The sequence below is a fragment of the Anopheles maculipalpis genome, chromosome 3RL (assembly GCF_943734695.1).
Source record: "Anopheles maculipalpis chromosome 3RL, idAnoMacuDA_375_x, whole genome shotgun sequence".
Classification (NCBI taxonomy): Eukaryota; Metazoa; Arthropoda; class Insecta; order Diptera; family Culicidae; genus Anopheles; species Anopheles maculipalpis.
Window position 1 is genome coordinate 50,589,168 of NC_064872.1, and position 13,556 is coordinate 50,602,723.

Here is a 13,556-nt window from a genome sequence, read left to right on the forward strand (position 1 = left end):
GAGATGGAAATCGAACACAAGAGACGAGGAGTTAAACGAACGCAGTGCCCTCAAAAAAGGATCGTTGCGACCGACAGACGTACGGCGCCTAGGGATAATCAAAGGGGGACGAATACTAAGGGAACGGTTAGGGACATAGAACGGGATGGAACCAAGCAGAGAAGGAGCATCTATACAGTTCAACAAGAGGGAAGCGACAAAAAGTGATTGGGAACGTGATCGACGGTCTTCGAGAGAGTCAAGACTCAGCAACTGACACCTTGACTCGTAACCGGGCACGGTGGAGGTGGATCTTCCAAGGAATTTGCGAACCGCAAACCTGGTAAAAGACCTCTGCACCCGCTCGATTCGATCCATATCGATCCGAGCCGTTGGTGACCAGATTACTGAGCAATACTCCAGCAATGACCTGACCAGCGAACAGTACAGCGTTTTCAAACACAGAAGATTAGAGAAGTCACGAGCAATACGCTTCAGGATACCCAGTGTTTTCCAGGCTCTAGCAACCATAGAGTCGATGTGGGACGTTAGGGTAAGGCCACTATCGAGCCATACGCCTAAGTCCTTGACCAGCGAAACCCGGTTGACTAGGACCTGATCAAGCACATAAGGATAGAGGAAAGGAGTGCGGGAACGAGTAAACGAAATGATTTGACACTTCACAGGACAAAGGGTGAGAGAGTTATGAGCACACCAAGAGGAAAAACGGTTAAGAACAGTTTGAAGGAAAACGCAATCCGCACCCGATGAGATTGGGAAAAAGATTTTCACATCATCGGCATAGCAAAGAAAGCTATCTTGCGGCAAGACAGAAGTAATGTCATTAAGGAATAGGACGAACAATAGAGGACTTAAGACACTACCCTGGGGAACACCGGCCCCAGAACAGAAGGAAGTAGAGAAATTAACATTTAATTTAACACGATATGTACGCTCACTTAGAAATAACTGCAACAAGGAAACAATTATGCTGTTGATCCCTAATTGTGACAATTTCTCAAGAAGTAACTCATGAGGAACAGCTTAGTTTTTTAAGGTCTCAGAAATTTTAAACTTTTTTCAGACATTAATTGTTATTCCAAAATCATTAACGAATTCAGGGACAACAGGTTTTCACAGGTTTTAAGTCCTATGCAATGATTTATAAACTCATGGATCAACACAAAATTGGTATGAACAGTTCAGATGCTGATGAACATTCTACTGACTTTTCCGTAGGTAATATCTAGTAGAAGCATCAGTTTGAAAATAAGACACAAAAGTGGTCTTAATCGTTTTTCTGGCACTTTATATGTATAAAAAGATATCTAGCTTATAAAGCTTACATCAAATCATATGGAATCCTTACATTTAATTTCACAAATACATGACAAACTGAAGCTTAGAACCATGCTCTGAAAACCACGCTGAGTAAACATTTTAGATAGGTCTGAGATTTTTATTTATAATTGATTATTACGGTCCAGTGCCGTATTGTCATAGGTCTAAGATATTTTAGTTATTTTTTCATTAAAATTAAGTTTTACAAAAAATAAACTAGCTCAATTCGTCAAACATTGCTCCGATAATCTTAATTTTAAAGTTTTAATTCTTTTTTTTTTTGGTATTCTGCACATGATTATTGTGCAGAATACGTTATTTCAATACAGATGTGAATTGTCTAAATAAAGACCCCTGCCTAACGAATTGTAGTTCTCGTTTTGAGAGGGTTTACTGTATATGGTTCATAAAATTTTGTAACTCATAAATCTAGTATAATTATGGTGAGAATGTAGTCGTTGAAAATATGTAACTTACACGTTGTGCGGAAATCTCAGATGATGTTAGAATGGATGAAACAGTGTCTAAAACAATGCATCATTCCCCATTTTATTCCCCCATGGGTTCTGCCCATTATTTTATCCATACAACAGTGCATTGAACAGTACGTAGCGAAACTTTTACTGTATACTGAAAGTTTTAACACCAACCATTCTTCTTCCATTTCCAGCATCGCGTAGGAATAATGGAAGTAGCAAGTGCGACACTATCACGATTGCCCGGTAAGTTACGATTGTAATTGTTTGTGTATTTACATACACCACACACTCGGTTGAAGAACAAAAAAAAAACGGACGATACACAAGTTTCCACAGTTTCCACAGTTTCCACCTACCATTCCCATGGCGGGCTAGCATATTAGGGCTAGACAAATTTTGTTACGAACAGCAATAAATCCACTAATAAACTAGCGCGTAACCTCATAAATCAAACCCCATCCATGCTGCTGGTTCCTTCCCACCCCACCCGACGGACGGACGCAGGCTTCGTGCAGTGCCTAGCATTGGCGATACTCATCGAGCAGACCGGGTATGCGCTGTCGTCGGAAAATCTTCAGATGCCCAACTTTCTGCACGAGCTTCCGTCGAGCGTGCTGTTCAGCAACGACACCGGCAACTCGCAGCTCGTCTGCCAGGCCTACGGTGGTCCGCAAATGATCATCCAGTGGATACTGAAGGACGGCAGCCTGGTAAGCAGCGTGCCGGGACTAAGGTGAGTGGAAAACTTTTCAGATCACATATCAAACACGAGATTATCATCCAGTTTCGTGTGTGTGTGTGTAGAGGGTGCGATGGTGGATAAGATGGCGAACCCGAAGCGCAAAGGTAAAGTTTGGTTGGCTAAACTACTTCTCCGTCCGTGCGACGTACTGACTGTTTGATACGTGAATTATTAATTAAAGATGAAAGGCAACGCAAACGGGAGGGCGAAATAAACTAAAGCCCTCGCACGTAAGCACACACATCCCCCCCGGTGCCTATTTTCCGGCAGTTTTCACTGTGATGTGGAGACGCACCTTGAGTTTCTTCGCCATCACGCTTGGGTGAGCGCATGTGTTTGGTGTGGTTTTGGAGGAAAAAAAAAGCTTAGAAGACAACCAAAGTCACGATTTGCGGTTGCGACCTTTTTCCCGTACCGACGACGGGTGGTTGTATGTTCATGTTCATCCACTTCATTCACTGACTTGAAAATTTCCACCCCATGGGAAAACCACAAAGAAACTAACATGTAAACCGAAGTTTATTCGAAAACTCCGCTGAAGCACAAAGCAAACTCAAACCGTGTCTCATACTACTGGATGCACCTACAAACACCCAACAGGTATGGGAGAAGTGATCCAAAATGTACCCCCGAAAACCATCGAAACAGGGGCAACGGAGAGGAAGAGAAGCACATGCCGCATTAATTCGTGCAAACGCAATCTGAGCCGGAACGCGGACGAAAGATGCCATTCTTTATGTTCGCTCCATGATACTACAACACTTGATTATGTGCGTAGCGAGCGAGTAGGCAGCATTTCGCTTCCCTGTTCATGCGGTGCGGCACGCAGAAGAAACATATATACGATGCATTATGTACCTGTTCAATCCTCCGTAAACTTATCAGTCTTGATGCAATATTTATTGGGATTACGTGCGTGCGTCGAGGGGGGGGGGGTGGGGGGGGTCTGCGAGACTACCCCGGAACGTGGTCGTCGTTGTTCAACGGAAACATCTTCGATACAAGCAAGAACACCAACACTGAAACTGTGTGAAGTCATCACACACATCCACACAGTTTTAGGAACATTCCAGCTTCGGCGAACTACACCCATAATAAAGCATCCTGGATGAAAGATCTTTTCCTAGGATTTTGTGCAGTGCTTTTGATTGGCATCCGGTCACAGCACAATAACCTTTGTTGCTGGAAACGGATGGCAAATGTAACTGTCATTGGTTGAGCGGAGATTGAATGTTATAATGTTGTGCTTCAAGAATCAATCAGATATTGACAACAGCTAGCCGTGTTTGTTACCGTTACCTTGATGTCTCTACTGAAATGATTAGTTTTGTAAATATAGATAAAAGATCTATACATTAACCTCGGTTATATACGTTCACTTCATTGTGAGTATGTCTTTAGCGTCTCTTGTTTGATTAACAATCTATTTGAAAATGGCTGCCATAAACTGTTCTCTAAACTTATTTTTATCACAAAGTCCGATTGTTATCAGTTCGTATAAGATGGGTCGGTCTGGATAAGACACTTCAAATCAATGTTTGATATTAATGTCTATACTTGATTCATGTTTCTCAATCAAATCCAATAAAACATTTTTTTACAGACAATGTTCTGGAAATATAATTCCTTCACGTGCTTGAGTAGGATTGCGCATTAGCTCTTAATCACTAGGAGTGAATGACGAAGAACCTCCCATTCAAACTACACTACTTTAACAACTTTTAGCACATGTCCGGAATTGCCGTAAATGTGATCGTCGCAGTTCCGTAGTCTATTTCGCCCGACAGTCCAGATCTCTCAAGAGATTCTTGTTTTTCCTGTTGAACATTTTCCAGAGCAAAGCATACTCTCATCGAACTCCATATTGGGCCTGAGATTCTCAGTTTTCCACCTCCGAATTTAGTTGCTTTGTATTGACCTACACCCACCATGTTTTACTTTTTGCGGTGATGTAATACTTAATGCGCTGATTTTGACCGCATGGTGGGCAATGGCAGGTGAAATGTTGTAGGTGAGTTTTTTTTTGTTGGTGAATACTATTGGATAGGAATGATTGAGGACCTTTCTTTTTGGTCATATCTAACCTTCTTGGCCAATTTGCGCAACGGTTGGTAAACTTCCTTCTCGAACAATGCTTCAAATTCGGCGTGGTCCAGTCTTCGATGTTCACCCTTTTCCCGTACGTTTCTTGAATGATCCATTTTACTTTAGCTCGGATTTTTATCAACTCTCTGGAACCTGATTTCAACGTTACTATTTTTCACATTACAAAACAATCCATTTCCTTGTCTCAAAAGTGAAATAAAAAAATCTTTAAATTCAACGTTGTAGGGCGTTGTTCTGACAAGAATTTTCACCGGAACCCCATGTTCGAACATTAAATACCTCCTCAAAAATGTTTAGTGCTAGAGTATTAAGTCGATTTGATCGATATTTGATAACTGTTAATATCATAAACGATAGACAATCAAACCAATAATATTCGAAAATATTGTTCCGTTTCGTATCGAAAACATTAACGATAAAAGCATAAATCCATAGGGAGCTTTTCGGTTCAGAAATGCAAACCAGGCATTTATGTATTTTGCTACCGAATATAACGATTTGCTTTTGTGCATGAATCAAAATCTATATTTAAATTGATCTAAATCCGATATGCTTACATGTGCGTCATTTGATTGGAACTGAAACGTACCGAAACAGTTGTGAGTGTAAGGTGAAAAATGGAGAAGAAAGAAGTAGAGAAAAAAGCTTCCTTTGCTAAAAAAACATGCTCCCAACTGCTGTTAACGTTGGTACATAGCATGGGATGTATCACTCACCAAAATTCAGCAAGTGAATCAACATATGATTGCACTCCGCTCGTCATTCGTTGGCATCCCGACCGAACCCGGGGGGAGATTTGTATAGTATCAAATTTATATTTGCATGTATCGAAGTTGGCAATATTGACAATACATACAAGCCCGTATATACCTGGAAGACGCTATTGCGGGTTCATCCGAACGGTAGAGTCAACATCTTAACCCTAACCCATGGTATATTCTCTCCATCCACCATCGGCCCACCATTCACATCCGCACAGGCAAGCGTTGCCAAACGGGACGCTCTACTTTCCTCCGTTTGCTGGCCATCTCTTTCGGACGGACGTGCACGATACGACTTATCGGTGCAGAATCAGCTACTCCTACTACGTTCTGCTTAGTCACGACATCCGGGTACGAGCAGGTAAGTCGGCAACTCCTGTCCAAACGCTGCCCGACAGGCGACACAGCGACGACGACGACGACGACGAGCGAGATCTTTGGAGCGTTCTGCATCGCACATTAAACACTGATCTGAAACTTTGTTTCCTTTTCGGTGAATCCTGTTTTTCTCTGCCATATCGCACAAACACTCACACGTACAACGGCGCACGACAGTGGTACGTCAGCCGTACGAGGTGAAGGTGGAAAACGCCGATGTGACGCTCGCAAACACAGCCTTCCTAAAATGCTTCGTCTCCTCGCACGTGCGGGAATTTGTCCATGTGTCGTCATGGTTCAGTGAGAAGGAAATGCTCCTGCCTGGCAGATCCGACATCGGTGAGTAGCTGGTAGCACAACGGGTTCTACGCACAGGGCTGTCACGTTACAACACTCTGACGCACCCCCGGCCCGACTGTGTTGTACATTGGTACCGACTCACGCGTCTGCTTTCCTATACAGGCACTCGGTATGTTATCACAACGCCCGGTGGAGAGCTGTGCATACGGAACGTCAACGAGGAAGACAGATTGAAGCGATTCTCATGCGTAACGGTCGACACGCTGACGGGCGAGCGCAAAACGAGCGAAGCCATCCTGCTTTCCCTCAAAGGTACCTCTTTGCCCCAGTAAAACCCCCAGTAAACTGCATATCGTACGATGCAACTCGATGCGAGTATCCCGGTATCGAAAGTTCTAATACAATTACGCCATCTCTCTACCTTAATCGCCCCTTTTATGCTCTCTTCCGAACCAAAAACACCAACGCACACATGTAGATAGTACACCCAACATGGCCCCATCCACTAGCCAAAAGTCAGTAAGTGAACTCACGACCGGCAAGGGAACCAGTGTGCAGTTACCGTGCAATGTCCAGGGAAATCCCGTTCCCAGTTTCTCGTAAGTATTTTCATCCCATTAACTTTGATAGCCCCTTTTTCCAGCAGGCCTCCCCATCCGAGGTTCCGCTATTCCTGCGTAACAGACAGAGAATGCTGTATGTGCGAAACGAGACCTAACCTAACAAATTTTGAGCCACAAACACCGAGCCACAGTCGCACGGCTCCACTACCCGCATAGGTTCCTCGCACTGTGGTTGCCTTTCCCGGCAGTAAATGGGAAATTTATGTTTCCACCTTTCGCCGCAAGCACGGGTTCGCAAGGGCTCGGGCGAAACAGAGAAATAGGGTGTCAACTGGTCCCTTTTTCGCAAGAGACCCCTGACAGGACTCATAATAAATTCATTTATGATCCATTGATGGATACTGCAATTTTGATACACTTTGATCGTTGCCGTGAGAGAACCTCGCCAAAGCGTTCTGACCACTTCTCGGCGGTATCGCCGAGCGCTTGAGGGCACTGGTTGGAAGCGATTAAAGTATCCCTGGATCAATCCAGCCCCGGCTGTTTGATGTTTCGTCTGGTTTGCCGGGTAGTGGTTAATCTGTTCTTTGCACCTGGATGAGTATCGGACACAGAGACTCCGTTTGGTCGTGGCAATGGATACTTTATCGCCGGTTTCGAGATTCAAGTTATGTAGCCCATGATACGTTGCAGTCTTGTGAATACATTTTAAAGGTACATTAAGAATCGGTGCTTATTGCTGTGAAAGGGTGATTTTATTAAGATTTGATAACTGAGATTCTGTATTCTTCGGGCTCAAGGCAACACACGCTAAGTTTTTAAGCTTCTTTACTGATGTTAAATAGTCTTACACGTGTGACACGACTTAAAGTTATTGAAATTAATTTTTATCGCTTCTCCAAACTTCATATCGATGATCTTATGATACAAATGGTTATTTTCTGCTGTTGATGGCAATCTGCAATCAATTATATCAGTCCCAATCGTAAATAGACATGACAACTAAAATTTTGTTTTCATGACATGAAACATGCATGACTGTTAATGAGAAATTCCAGTTGTCTCTAGTAACATAAGCAAACAGGGTACACAGATACAGGGTTTTTCATTTGATAAGACAACATCACCAGTAATCAACTGGCACAGGTTATGTTTGAAAGTAAAACTGTATTGTTGAGAATTGATATACATGAATTAGAAATTTATATACTACAGTACAAAACCACAAATATGGAAAACGTGTACTCGGCTTAGGCCATAAATGAACTCCAAAATAAACGTGTTCTTCTTCTTGGCTTGGCTTAAGGGCTGTTTAGCCCTTTCGGTGTTGTCGGCAATATGAAATTTATAGAAATTTAACGTACACTTTAACGCCGAACAGATAGAGTGTATTTGGTCTCGAGGCTCGCATACGCACTTCAAACACTAAAGTTCCCGGTTTAAACGCTTCACCAACTGAGTTGAGGAGACGACAAATGCAGGTCAAACGTGGACCGGGGTTCCGTGACTGATAGTGTTGCCCCAAATCGGAGCGACCTGTGCGTCCAATTCGTTCTTCAAGCGTCGCAAATCCGGCAATCAGACACGTGGACGTATAGTCCAGGCTACGATCCCAGCAGAGCAGGACAAAGCATGTAGCTCTACGTTGAATGGACTCGAGCAGCGCCAAGGATCGGGTGGAGGTAGGCCACCACACTGTGCTCGCATACTCCATCAGCAAAGTGTTGCTATCCATATTTTGTGTTTGATCAACAATTGCCGAATCTTAGTGTTAGAAGAAAAAAATTTAACTAAGTCTAAGTCTAAGTCCATAATTGTTCCACCCTTCAAGGAAAATTTTCTTCTTCAAACAACTTCGGAAGTTGACTTGTCTGTCGAAATTCGGTGACCTCATTTTATTGTTCCTCACTGTATATTTTTGAAGATATGTACAATGTGCGTCCCCTATTGACAAAATTGTATTAATAAACACTACTAAGGGATATTTCAATACACATTTGCCTTCGTAGTGCCTCAGTTGGTTATTTTCCACTTTTTCTGTAACAAATCGACGATTTATCCTTCCCAACTGAAAACCCCTGTGTTGCACATCAACACACATGTGTTAAAAAGCTAGAACAATACATGTGTTTAGAAATCAAACATTATATTTACTCTACATAATTTAAAGAATTTATGTTCATCACCCGCATTATAACCATGGTACCAGAACTGACCATTTTGTATAACAGATTTTTTGTTAACCCTTTTTTGGATCATGCACACCGCCGGTTTCGATGGTCGGTGGTCTGCTCGTGGTCAGCAATGGAATTAATTTGAGCACGAACACTTTACCACGTGCATCGAGAGGAATTAGGAATAAAATTTAATCACGGCCGGTCGGTACCGCAATTTTACCCGTACCTTTCGCGCTAATCCGAAGCGGTCGAAATAATTACCACACTCGCAAACACGCACAATCTATCACCCGCGTATCTTTATCAGGTTAATGCTATCCTACGTTGCTGTACGCTGTGTGTGTGTGTGTGCGGGCAATGAGCTACACAAATGTGAACGTTTGCTGTAATGCAATCAACCCTGGTGTGGAGCGAAAGATGCGTACAAACCGGGCTTGTTTGTGTGGGTATCCAATCCATTAGGATCGACTCAAAATCAAGATGAAATTCGACCATCGGACACACACACACACACAGGCACACTTACGCACGTAGAATTCCTTCTTCGTATGCTATCCACCACCATGGCAGGAACGGCAGGATCGCCTATGGTGGCGTGTCTCTCGCGTTCGTTGTGATTGTAGCGAGTACGCGGGCATTGTTGTACTATCGCGTCTTTCATCGGTACTGATACCAAATTATCAGAGCGTAAACTAATTTAAATCGAATTGATTGAACATTAATTATGCACATGGTTTGATTTATTTGTTTCCCATTGCCATCCATCGGATGATGTGACCGACATCGATGATGTTTCTGTTTCCTTTCCCATGATGTCCGTCCTACATGTCCTCTATCTTGCGTGCGGCCGAAAAATCGGCACCACCGCTGTCCGCCGCTCGGCGATACTATTAACATCATCACGGCTTTGCTTTCGTTGCATTCTCGCCCGGCACACATACTGCATCCTGCACACATACGAATATGCGGGACAACACCGATGGCCGCTTACGCTTACGAACAAACGAACCTGGTAGCTGGTTTCGTATCTCGGACACTGGATCGTTATATACCGTGCCGTCCTCGCAGCGGATCGTTCCATCGCAGTCACTACTGTTCATCCGTAACGTCGACGAACGGGACGCCGGAAGATGGGTAATTATTTACGTATAATAGATTTCGCACACACAGACACATACAGCCGCATCGTGCAAGGCGAGAGCCGAGAACCAGCCATGCAAAGTTGACCGGAACTGACCAGAATATAACGATTCATCGAAGCGTGGCACAAGAATGCGAACCGATACGGGTCTGGCAGCGGTGGCAAGTTCTGGAGCATAGTAAATGAACGAAGGCACAAAACGTGGACCGTGCAAACTGTACTAATCCACTCCAATCCGGGCCTGTTGTTTCTAGTTCAGTTATTTTTCTTCCCCGCAATGGTATGTTTGTTTGTTTGTTTGCGCCATCTGCCAATCTCCGGTGCAAACTCCTCGCGATAGCTAGCATTTCACAACTAGCTAATTGTTGTACTTCCATTATCCTGCTCTACAATTTTCACTCCGCTTTTGTGCGCTCCACCGTGCCACCGTTGCACTAATGCACTGTCCGCGGACGCTCATCGAGGCCGCCTTTTAACCTTCGCTTCCCCGTCACCATCTATCGAAGATTTATAAATGAATGTGAAATCACAACAGCTCTATCAACTACAATATTTCCGGAATGATTGGAATGATTGATCTGACGGGCGAGTGGAAATGTTCATAGTTCTTTTTTTTTTTTCATTTTTGTTTGTTGCTTGTGTAAAGAATGATTTCAATTCGCTGGTCCGAAATGGTTGTGTTTAATGTATTTCGTTTTAATTGATAAATACCAGCATTCGGCAAAGTTTATCGAAAGATAATCGTTAATGAAGTATTCATAGAAGTAATGGCGGTTATCTGTTAATTACTGCAGTCTGCTGTACAATGAACAAGCGGTTGAATCCGTATTTGTAATTTTATAGACAACTTTAACTAGTAAAAGTTAATAAAATACGTTTAAATCTTTGTACAAAAATTAACGATTAATTTAAACATAAGTTTTGTAAGTATATCGGGTATTCCGAGAGTTATTTAAGCTATTTACAGTCGCAAATATAATGATGTCTCGTTTAAAAGGCCACGTAAGATTAGGGCCACATTTAACAGGCCTATTCCAATTCCCGCCAAACATCCCTTTTGCTTAGTGCTCTCGATGGACTATTACATTACATTTTTGTTTCCGTGTCAGGGTTTTCAACGAATTTCCCAAGGTTTTTGTGGTTTAATATTCCAAAATACGACGAACTCAAAAATATCCCAGAAACCTAAACATATTTACCTCTTAGCATAGCAAAACGTATACGGGAACCCGTCTAAATACCTCGGAACGACTTAAAAAATTTCTGAGAAAGGTTGAAAAATCTTTGCGATCCCTGTACATGTCCAATGATTCGCTGGTTCAGTTCAATCACCCCTTATTCTTCTCCTTCGTCTCTACACCTTCAAAAGATCTCAGTCTTCTTGATTTGATGATTATATCCCCAGCTGGATAGGTAGTCCTACGGGATGGGATTTGATACCCGATTCAATTCTGGTACATCCTCCCATACTCTTTGCTACATCAACTGCACCACACATGTCAAGCTATTTTAATATTTGCGTCGTAGAAAATGTCCCCTTTCTGTCCATCGCCAAACGCAAATACATTCTATCATCTGTGCGATGAAGAGTATTACCAGTAGAATTGAACACACAGTCCGCAATCTCTAATCTTAATTCCATCCCTCCCGTGCAGATATGCAAAGCATTCAATCAGTTCGGTGAGCAGAAGCTTGAAATCCATCTCACGATCAGCACCGAGCTTGTGGCGCACATCCATCCCCAAATACAGATTATCAACTCAGGCAATTCGGCATTGCTCAACTGCTCCATCTACGGCAGCGAGGTGAACAAAATCGAATGGTTTCACAACGGACAGGAGCTGTTTGCTAATGGTCGCACAGAACGCAGGTACGCCACCGTGCGGGCTCGCATGCCAAGGACGTAACGTTTGTAAAATCTCTATCTGTGTCTCCACCTTTTTCCATGCCCTTTTTGTTGTTGAAGCCACTTTGCTTCAACCCACGATTGTTTACCCCTTTTTTTTCTCTGCATTGTTCTCGTACCGTTTCAATCACTCGGACTTTTATCGCCATTTTGATGTTTGCGCCATTGCCACTGACAGCATGAGCCTGCTCTCGGCGAGCACACTAAAAATTGATAGGGTAAGCAAGAAGGATCAAGGAATTTATCAATGCATTGTGTCGAATGCACGCAGCAGCGCTCAGGGAAGCTCGGAATTGAAGCTCGGAGGTACGTACTGCCCGCCAGCAGACTCTCTAAGCTAGCTCCTCTCGGCTAGCGGTGGTGTGCGAGGGTTTATCGTTTCTTTCTTCTTTTTCGTGTGTATGGTGCTACCTTTCATCCCACTCAGAAAGCCCACCGGAGATAAGCTATGGCTTCGTGGAACAGAATGTGCGCACCTCGGCGTACATCTCATTGAAATGTACGGCCGCCGGTTCGCCACCGCCACAGTTTGTCTGGCTGCTTGACTACCAGCCCATCCTGGACGTCTCGTCACTGCACCGTTACACGATGGATCAATTTCTCGACATCAACAGTCACGTAACGACGCACCTCAACATCAGCCATGTACACAGTGATGACGGCGGTCTGTACACCTGCGTCGCATCTAACAGCATGGGCTCGACGTCGCACAAGGCACGCCTCAACGTGTACGGTAGGTACAGGTGGATGGTAGGAGTGCTCTTTTAGTTCGGTGCCCTTTTTGGGGGTTTGAGTTTTGCATCGCACGATCGCACAATGATAGTGCTTGCTATTAACACCTGCTGCTATTGCTCAAACTACCGAAAGCTTAACTGCTCCGGCATGGAAAGCCACAGCCAGCGCTTGTCGCCTGGCGTCCCAATGGTAATACCTGTACAGTGTGCTGCAGAAAAAGGAGTCCAATGTACGTAAATAGGACTTTATCGCATAATGAAATCAAAACTGTTTAATGGAACTTTTATAAAGCCGTAGTAGAGGAGCGATAAGAGGTTTAATTAAACTGGAATAGTAACAACAAATCGAAGACTCTCTTCTTGCTGGGACATCTGGATAATTCACCCACATAATCGAAGAATCAGTTATGGTCGACAAAACACTGCAAAGCACCCTTGCATACATTTTGTTGTAGAAAATAAATCCGCCATTCTGGCAAATTTTACCAAATCTCTTTCCAAAACCACGAAATCCTTGCTTCTGTAGCACACTGTATGGACGATGCGGTTTGGAGCATCCGGCTGGTCAGTACTTGCTACCTGACCCGACTGACACACTCATGTGCTTTGCGCGCCTTTCTCCGCAGGTCCTCCGTTCGTACGTGCCATTGGACCGATCACGGCTGTTGCTGGTGAGCCCATCGAGATGCATTGCCCCTTCTCCGGACATCCCATCCAGTCGGTGCGATGGATACGGGGCGGAAATGAACTGGTTTCCGGTAGGACGTAATGGAAAACATAATGTGCCACCGCTATGTGCACCGTTTGTCGATTAAATGTAATCCTTCGGCTCACTCTCTTTCTCTCCCTCGGTATTTCTCTCTCTCTCTCTCTCTCTCTCTCTTTCTTGCTCTATGGTTTATGCAATGCCGGACGATTCCTTCCTGTATCGCTTTCCATGGTGTGGATC

At 43.7% G+C, this 13,556-nt stretch overlaps 1 protein-coding gene across 2 annotated transcripts in view; it reads left to right on the top strand.

Moving 5' to 3' along the window:
- The first annotated feature begins 1,997 nt into the window (after positions 1-1,997).
- The window catches only part of LOC126561294 (cell adhesion molecule Dscam2), a 28,459-nt gene continuing 16,900 nt past the window's right edge, over positions 1,998-13,556 (top strand). For both annotated transcript variants that reach the window (XM_050217334.1, XM_050217336.1), the window contains exons 1-11: positions 1,998-2,042; positions 2,304-2,532; positions 5,627-5,769; positions 5,964-6,125; positions 6,249-6,398; positions 6,565-6,685; positions 9,843-9,960; positions 11,623-11,837; positions 12,052-12,179; positions 12,301-12,606; positions 13,234-13,365. In XM_050217334.1, the coding sequence (XP_050073291.1) occupies positions 2,006-2,042; positions 2,304-2,532; positions 5,627-5,769; positions 5,964-6,125; positions 6,249-6,398; positions 6,565-6,685; positions 9,843-9,960; positions 11,623-11,837; positions 12,052-12,179; positions 12,301-12,606; positions 13,234-13,365 (1,741 nt within the window). In that variant the 5' untranslated portion in view covers positions 1,998-2,005. The remainder of the gene's footprint in view (positions 2,043-2,303; positions 2,533-5,626; positions 5,770-5,963; positions 6,126-6,248; positions 6,399-6,564; positions 6,686-9,842; positions 9,961-11,622; positions 11,838-12,051; positions 12,180-12,300; positions 12,607-13,233; positions 13,366-13,556) is intronic.